General features: G+C 42.8%; 1 protein-coding gene across 1 annotated transcript; it reads left to right on the forward strand.

Moving 5' to 3' along the window:
* Positions 1–280: 280 nt before the first annotated feature.
* Positions 281–9668, forward strand: CSGALNACT2 (chondroitin sulfate N-acetylgalactosaminyltransferase 2). Its single transcript, XM_075288232.1, has 7 exons — positions 281–1215; positions 2643–2859; positions 4520–4621; positions 5166–5344; positions 5923–6017; positions 6438–6519; positions 8189–9668. Exons 1-7 carry the CDS (start codon positions 561–563, stop codon positions 8479–8481), a joined length of 1623 nt encoding a protein of 540 aa, XP_075144333.1. The 5' UTR covers positions 281–560; the 3' UTR covers positions 8482–9668.

Consider the following 9668-nt stretch of genomic DNA (forward strand, 5'->3'; position numbering starts at 1 on the left):
AAACATAAAGTAACTAGGGTTGAGCAATCGGGATCGGGAAAGATCAGAACCCGATCGGCGATCGAACAAATTTCCCGATTGGGATCGGCTGGAAAATGATCGAAAATCGGACTTTAAACATGATCCAGAAATCTCAAGATCGGCTCAACCCTAGTTGGTGTGTGTTTTATTGACTTATTTTAATGTGCACCAAAATAAACATGAATTTACATTCTGTACACCTTTTAATTTTAACACACATTCTGTTTCAGGATGACGCAGACGACTCCTTCACACTTGAGCTTTAATGTACTCTGAATCAACATTGGGAAATGAACAGTTTTGGAGTTATTCTTCAGAAAGTGCCAGGTTATACCGATCAACTTATGGACAGTTGACAAGGGCATCCCTAATTTTCATAGAGATGACCAACTGAATGGACATGTATTGTCCTGTCTCGATGGAAGCACATTTTTGTTTCGATGACTTAAGACCAAAAAATTTGGATGGAAAGAACAGAGTCCATTTAATGATTATTTAAATTGTCTTCATGTACAAGAAAAATACTGATTTCCAAGAGAATGCCCAGGAGAGGGTTGTATCTCCAAGGCAGGACCCGATGGTTATTTGTAGGACTTGCCCTGGTTTTCAGCTTAATGCTTCTCACCTATCTTCTAGAATGTGCTCCTACTCCTGAAGGAAATGGCTCTCTTCCTGGAATTGCAGGAGAGATGTATAGCAAGGAGTACTACCAGGCTCTTCTTCAGGAACAGGAGGAGCATTACAAAAGTCGGGCAACTAGCCTAAAAAGACAGATTGCCCAACTCAAGCAGGAACTTCAAGAAATGAGCGAAAAGCTGAGGTTGGCACATGAGAAGAAACAATCCGCTGGCAATGGTGCAGGTCACCAAGGTACCAAAGAGCAACCTTCCAATGACCTACTTGAGTTTCTACATTCACAGATTGACAAGGCAGAGGTTGTGGTGGGGGCTAAACTTCCCAGTGAATATGCAGTTGTGCCCTTTGAAAGTTTTAATACCATGAAAGTTTACCAGTTGGAGATGGGTCTAACACGCCATCCAGAGGAAAAACCCATTAGAAAGGACAGGAGAGATGAATTGGTTGAAGTTATAGAAGCTGGCCTGGAGGTCATCAATAACCCAGACGAAGATGATGAAGACCAAGAGAACCGAGGGTCAGAAAAACTGATATTCAGTGACACTGACTTTGTGGAAGGTATGTCCATATGTTCTTTCATGTATAACTATATTTAGCCATAGTACGTGGACTCTTCCAGAAGTGTCTGATGTATGGACGAGATAACAATGTTCTTATCTATCCAGCTTTTATTTCTCCATAACTTCTCTTCTAAGGTGTCACCATCAGATTGTAGTGAGTGGGTAGGAATAATGAAGACCCCAGCTTGGTGTTCCCACTTGTCATACACCTTTAATAGATGTTGACCAGTGGAGCAACTAGGAATGGCAGGGCCCCGTGGCGAACTTTTGACATGGCCCCAACCCCCTTCCCCACGACCGATGCCGAAGACCCTGACCGACCCCCCCCCCACACACACACACACATTCCTGCGCGCTCTATTATGCCCCATAGTAGCCCTTTCACACACTATTATGCCCCATAGTGGCCCCTGCACATACTGTTACGCCCCATAGTGGCCCCTGCACATACTGGTACGCTCCATAGTGGCCCCTGCACATACTGTTACGCCCCATAGTGGCCCTTCAGATGCTATTACGCCCCATAATGGCCCCTGCACATACTGTTACGTCCCATAGTGACCCCTGCACTTAATATTACACCCCATAGTGGCCCCTATATACAGTATTTTGCCTCATTGAGAACAGCCATGAACAATTATTACACTAGACCCCATAGTAATCAGAGACGGGGGGTTTAACATAAAAAACACTGTAATTACCTATCTCCAGCTCCGCCGCACTCCTTGGTGGTGTCGGCCATGACGTCACATGACCTGGGACGCAGGTCCGGGTTGTCACATGACCTAGGACGCAGGTCCCGGTCATGAACGTCACACAACTACGCCCAAAGCCTGTATAGAGCGCGGAGAGGTAAGTAACACTATATTTTTTATGTTCCCTTACCTCCCCCGGGCCTCCGATTATTATACTTGGGGATCTGAAAAGACCCCTGAGTATAATAATAGTGTTTGTGGGGCTCATGGCGTCACGTACTAATCCTGGCCCCTTCCAGGATCGGTAAATAAATAGGGCCTGTTACTGACTGGCGTAACTCCAACTATTAAGAAAAAAAAAAAAAAACACAGCGGCCCCTAATGTCCCAGGCCCTGTGGCAGCTGCTACCCTGGTAGTTACCCCCCTGATGTTGACCAAGTACTTGTTCGGCTAACAGATCATTTCTCGAAAGCTTTACATACACATATATGATAAGTTTGTCTATTAGTAAATCGAAATTAAACAGCAAGAAACTAGTGGCGATCTCTCCTGAAATCAAAAAGGATCGGGCATGTAAATTACAACATACCTGACTTTTTATTTATTTATTTTTTTTATTACTTTTATCACTTTTCTTGACTATTTCATAACACCGCACCAATCCTATCCCATAGATGGTGGATTAAAAGAAATCTTTTTTTTATATTTTTCTACCTTTATGCTTATTAGGTTATTATCGAACTGAAAGGGACAAAGGTTCCCATTACGAGCTGTTCTACAAAAAACCTGAATCTGGAAGCTATCACCACATCACTTTATTCAGACCCTTTGGCCCACTCATGAAAGTTAAAGTGGAAACGCAGGACATCTCAAGGACAATTATCAACATCATTGTCCCACTGTCTGGAAGAACAGAAGCCTTTGCACAGTTCATTGATAACTACAAGTAAGAAGTTTACAGTAAAATTCATTTAACACAAAATTTTAAATTGTGTTTAAAAATGTGCAATTTAAGTGATTTATACAGTTCCTTTGATGCTTATTATATGCCAACAGCTCCATTATCAAAATAAGGCCCGATTCACATCTGCGTTCCGTATTCCATTCGAGGAGTCCGCATGGGGACCCCCTGAACGGACTAGCGATCGCATTGACAAGTGGTGAGCTTATGAAAGCACATGGACCCAATAGACTATAATGGGGTTCCCATGCAAACAGCATTAGGGCCATGGGCCTGGCCATGACTCTGCTTAAACTGGATCTGCAACCTATATTTAGTGATACAAGTCTGGTGCAGGCAGTGCGATAATATCCATGTATTGCACCACCTGCTTCTGGCCTCTAACACTGTACACATTTTGATATCCATCTGTCCTCAGCCCTATCCATGTCTGCAGATGCATTTGGTTGTGGTTGCCTTGTAGGGTACATATGCAACGGACATTTGGTTCTAGCAACGTCCCCGTTAGTCATCGTAACTTAATTCATTACATACTCATCACTTTGGGAGCTTTCTTTACGTTTCTCGCCCTTGTATGTGCAGAAGTTAATTAGACTTTGCGATTGCCTATAATATGGCAAGACGTGGTTGTTCTGAAAGCTGAACCCTTGCGGTATGTCACTTCCTTTATTGCTTTGTCACTGTTTATATCTGTGGAAACAGATGCTATAGATTTCCTGACACCTGCTCCGAAACGCCAACACTGAAAGTCTAATTGTGCTAATGCGCAAGTCATATAAAATGATGATGATGGTGGAAACAGACCATTAGGGCCACTTACATACAGCGTAGGTGACTCTTCATTCTTCATCTTTTTCATCCATGTACTATCAGGCTGAGCAGCAAAAATGACCATGTAGATGTTGATTGGTTGCCATGTCCATCTCAATTTCTCAGTCTGCAGCATGCACCTTTGGCTTCATATATTGTAAGCCATCTTGGGTGACTTTAATTCGTTGATGATCAGAAATTAAATATTTATGCATGAAGTGGCTGAATAGTTGTGGGTTTCCTACTGGTTCAAGAACACTGTCCGGGCCGCCTATTGTTGTACGCACCAATGTCTTCTCTATAGCCAGGAATTGCTTAAGCAGTTTACCAATGTCTATAACATATGATGTTCACTGGGATGTTGAGCCATGCCGACTCCAGTGCCATGTCCAGCTGCACTAGGTTACACGGTTAAGCATCCATGGTGCAAACAACCCGATCGAGGTGGTCCCACAGATACTTTATTGGGTTCAAGTCCGGGAAATTTGCTGGCCAAGGGAGTACAGTAAACTCATCCTGGTGCTCCTTGAACCATGCAGTACACTACGAGCTTTATGACACATCGAATTGTCCTGCTGGTAGATGCCATCATCCTGAGGAAAAACATTTTGCATGTAGGGGTGAACATGGTCCGCAAGTATAGATGCATACGTACGTTGATGTGCCTTCCACAATGATGAGTGCACCCAGATGGCTGATGACACGTGCCTTCTGCCATTGGTTATTTAACGTTGACGTGGTCACATTAATATGACTGGACTGTGTAGAAGAGTAGGCAACTTTTTTTGTTTCGATATGTGTCTGTTTTATAAACTACATACTGTTCTGTTTTTAGAGATGTCTGTATTCAGCAAGACAAAAGGACTTACCTGACGGTGGTCTACTTTGGTGAAAAAGGACTGTCAGAGGTGCAAGACATCCTGAAGAATATCGCAAGGTAAGTTAGTTTGTTTTATGGGTATTTCTCGAGGTGGATCACTAAATCACATGCTATAGATGTCCACATCATGGATCGGTTATTACTATGGATTTTTCCTTGCCATGCCCCCCCTGACAATTGTCTTACACCTGTTACTCACAATTGTTGACCGTATTGTCCAGTATCCTTCCATCCGACCATTTCATGGTTGTTGTGTGCAATTCTTACAACTCCATCAGGTAAGCTTATTCTAATAGGATTCTCCATATTTTAAGACCACCATGATATCCTATGAAATGCATTTACTTTGTATCTTTGGAATGCATTGCTCCCTCTGCTGGACATCACAAGCTCTTCAATGCATAGGGCGCTTTTTAAGTACTATTTTACACCACTCCTTCTTATAGTGCATGATGTTTGCATGACCCGGTGAAGGAGGCCAAGAGAAGCCCCGGGATCTTCACAATGCAAACTACAACTTTGCTTTTAACGTAATAAAAATGAAGATCTGTGCTGAATTGTAATGTTATGATATACTATGTGATGTCTTCTGCTGTTGCAGGGAAACCAACTTCCACAACTACACCCTGATCCCACTGAAGGAGGAGTTCAGCCGGGGACGTGGATTAGAAGTAGGAGCTCGAGCCTGGGATAAGAGCGATGTTCTGCTTTTCTTCTGTGATGTTGACATCTACTTCACGCCTGGCTTTCTGGACACGTGTCGACTAAATGCCGAAGCTGGTGAGTGCACAAATTTTACATTCAAGTAAACAACACGGTGGCCCAGTGGTTAGTACTGCAGCCTTGCAGCGCTGGAGTCCTGGGTTCGAATCCCGCCAGGAGCAACATCTGCAAGGAGTTTGTATGTTCTCCCCGTGTTTGCGTGGGTTGCCTCCCATTCTACAAAGACATACCGATAGGAAAAAAATGCAGATGATGATCCCTATATGGTGCTCACAATCTACATATATTAAAAAAAAAAAAAAAAAAAAAAAAAAATTACATTCAAGTAAGCTGCAAATCCTTAGTAGGAACGCAAATAAAATGCCAATTTTAAGATCTACAGCGTGCTCTCAAATCTATAACTTTTTTTCCCTCTATATCATAATGGGATATTCTGCTGCAATTCTACAATGTGTGAAAAATTCTTGGGAATATTAATTAAAAAAAATTAAAAAACCAATATACTCTCCTTTTGTGTTTGCTCTTTGTAGCTTAGTTATTGCTGAGCTTCTGGCATATAATTATGTCTTGTCAAGGAATCCAGAATATTTTTGGGCATCAATTTTTGATAGTACTTTGTTATCTTAATATTTTAGGTAAGAAGGTGTTCTATCCCGTTGTGTTCAGCCTTTACAATCCTGCTATTGTGTACGCCAATCTAGAGGTGCCACCTCCAGTGGAGCAACAGTTGGTAGGTTCCACCTTTCATTCATAAGAAAAGTAAGATTAACGTCCCCGTATGATGTGTCTTCAGAAAGAGGGAATTCACAATTAAGTCATGGAGTTGGGACCACATGTGGGACACAGGTCTAAAATTGGTGGTGAAGGGGGAGGACACTGCTACTGTACTTTATCTATACCCTAGAAGGGTAATAGAGAAGAGTGAGTAGTATTCGATCGAAAACCTCCCTGCCATAGGTATGCGTGTAAGCGGCCGGACACCAAGGGGTTAAGCTCATCGTACATACAATGGATGCATCATTTATTGTATCCATTGTATTGTTGTTCTGGTTTTCTTGTTTCTGCTTACTTATGTAAATGTATTTACTGTTCTGTATTTATAGTGAGAGATTTTATTTAACCTTTTTTTCACTTATTTTTAACCTCCAAGGTGCATAAGAAAGACTCTGGATTCTGGAGAGATTTTGGGTTTGGAATGACTTGTCAGTACAAATCAGATTTCCTGACAATCGGTGAGTGGTAGAAGTGGTGCAGTCCAGTAAATAATCTGAAATGTATGGTTTCATTGTCAAGTTCATTTATTCCTACTGTAGCAGTATTACTAAATTTATTCTCAATTGAAGTGTGGTGATCTCTTATTCTATATATATATATATATATATATATATATATATATATATATATATATATATATATTAAAATAGATCTATGGCTTTGTTCACTCCTGTTGGGATTTCCATTATTCTATTCCTTTCTAGCAGGGATACTCAATGCTTTGCAAGGGCTAGTTCACACGGGGCTCGGAATGGCAGATTTTGGTCCTGATTGTGATGACTGTCGTGGCTTCCAACAGTCGTGGCTTCCTGCTCCGGAGTAGGCCCAAAAGAATGAGCCTAGTCCAGAGGGTGCTGTCGCAAGGCGGACACCGGGGCTGAATCAGCTGCGGAATCTGCTTGAAGAAAGGGCATCTCGCTAGCGATTTCCATAGACCTCTATTGTGAGGGAGCGGATTCTGACGTGGATTCAGCGCCAAAATCCGCCCCCTCTTGCCCTGTGTGAACGAGCCCTAATGCCCTTACACAGTAAATTACCCTATTATACTGTCTAGAGGCAACATTAGGACAATACACCATGTGGAGGCCACTAATAGAGCCTTGTGTATGTTCCCCATAACCTTTATCTAATAACTCCCTTTATTCTCCCCTAGTTTACCAGTTGGTGATTGACCCCTTTATTCCAATTATCTAATATGAAATATTGTTTCATATTGCTTAACCCTGGGGTGTATGCTATAGTCAGACATGTCTTATCGCCTGAAAAATATGGCATGTCCTGGATATGTTAAGCTTGGCCTTTACCTGATGCTAGACCCCATACAGTTTAGAACGCCAGCTTTATAGGAACAGAAAAACTAAAGTGTCAACAAGGATGGATCAGTCAGGTGAAAAACTCCGATGGACCCCTTACACTCTTGGCAGCTTTTCGTTGACCATTAGGGTAAGTTCAGGTTCCAGTCCAAAAAAACGGGCAGCTGCAACTGAATGCCGGTGCACTGCACGTCTCCTCTCCGGATTAGGCACAATGAATGGGCCTAGTCTGGAGGAGGGAGTGTCTTCAGGCCGAATTGCGAGGCGGATACGGCCTCAAAATCCTGACCAAAAAAACCCATGTGATGGGGCCACACGGTGGCTCAGTGGTTAGCACTGCAGCCTTGCACCGCTGGAGCCCTGGTGTTCAAATCCCGCCAAGGGCAGAAAACCATCTGCAAGGAGTTTGTATGTTCTCCCCGTGTTTGCATGGATTTCCATCCCATATTCCAAAGACATACTGATAGGGAAAAATGTACATTGTGAGCTCTATGTGGGGCTCACAATCTACATTTAAAAAAAAAAAAAAAAAAACCCATGTGAACTTTCCCTTAGGAGCCTCTATCATAGATTTTGTCGAAAACACATCTGACAAAGTGACAGATAATATAATGGAGTCCACTTCATGTTGTTTTGTGCCATCTCCACATGTCACTTTACGTACTTGTTCAGCTCTCTCAAGTGGCAGGTAAAAACAACCCAACCCCCCCCCCCCTCCCAAAAAAACAAACAAACAAAAAAAAAACAACAGCAACAACAACAACAAAAAAAAACTATACAGTTGTTACAAACTATTCTAATTTGTCTTTTGCAGGTGGATTTGACCTAGAGGTCAGAGGATGGGGAGGAGAGGACGTTCACCTTTACAGAAAGTACCTGCACGGCGATCTGATTGTAATCCGCACTCCGGTGCCCGGCCTGTTCCATCTGTGGCACGAGAAGCATTGTGTGGATGAACTGACCCCGGAGCAATATCGTATGTGCATTCAGTCCAAGGCTATGAATGAAGCATCCCACCCTCATCTCGGCATGCTGGTTTTCCGAGAGGAAATTGAGGCCCATTTGCGCAAGCAAGCCTTCAGAACAAATAACGAGTCGGAGGCATGAAGCCTTCAATTCTAACTAGAAGATGAAATTGTAGACTGGCAATAAACAGTGGACCATAGGTTTCTGGGACCTGGGCAGGGCTTAACCCAATTTAATACTCACATTTAGTCACCTGAGACTGATGCTTTTATTACTATGCTGGTTACAGTTTTGGAAAAAGTCCAGAGCAGGGATTATCTACAGCAATACTTCTATCTGTTCTGCCTGCCCAACACTAATATGGTTAATATTTAACAGCGTTGAAATTAGGACAAGGACATATCATTTCTTTTTATCGGCAGTGGACATGAAGCATGCCATAAACCAGGGCAGAAAAGGGAACATTACGGTACTTTGAGGCCTGGTAGCATACAGCTCCTGAGTGCCTTAATACGGAGGGCGCAGACAGAGTCCTGTGCGGTACAATGAAATGTTACTGTATATAAGAGTGCATGTATGTGTAATGGGCGTGCGCACATATCACACCTGCACAATTTTTTTGTTTTATATGAATACTTTGCTTTATAATGCTTTGCATACCTCACAGCACAAGGTACTAAGGATACAGAATCACCCCCTCCCCATCTTCACTTGCTCTGTGTCCACATTACTAGGTCACACAAATAAGGCCTCGTTCACATCTGCGTTGGTGGAGTCCACACATGGGGTATCCCCCAAACGGAATACTAAATACATTTGCAAGCGGTGTGCAGTGAAAACACGCGGATCCCCATGGACTATAATGGGGTCCATGTGCTTGCCGTGAAATCTCTGCAGGGAACATGTGGACAGGAAAGTACTTCACAATCTACTTACCTGCCCGCATGACTCGTGCGGAGATCTCGTGGCCAGCACACGGACCCCATTATAATCTATGGGGTTTGTGCGCTTTCACTACACACCACTTGCAAATGCGTTCGGCAGTCGGTTCGGGGGTCCCCATTCAGACTCCCCAAATGGATTGCCAAACTCGGATGCGAACCAATAATAAGCACAATATTCAAGCCCTAGATGTCATAAGTGATATCACACACCAATGACATTCCAGTTTTTACCTGTTTTATAGCATTTCATGGGATAATGGACCACAAAATGTTCATTTGGTTTTTCTGCTAGGAAATTTTTCATTTTTTTGGAAACTGCTGTAAAAAAATAAAAGCTCTGATCTGCCATTCCGACCAATTCCCCGCTAGTCTCTAGTTTCTTAT

This window comes from Leptodactylus fuscus, chromosome 10, assembly GCF_031893055.1.
Source record: "Leptodactylus fuscus isolate aLepFus1 chromosome 10, aLepFus1.hap2, whole genome shotgun sequence".
Lineage (NCBI taxonomy): Eukaryota > Metazoa > Chordata > Amphibia > Anura > Leptodactylidae > Leptodactylus > Leptodactylus fuscus.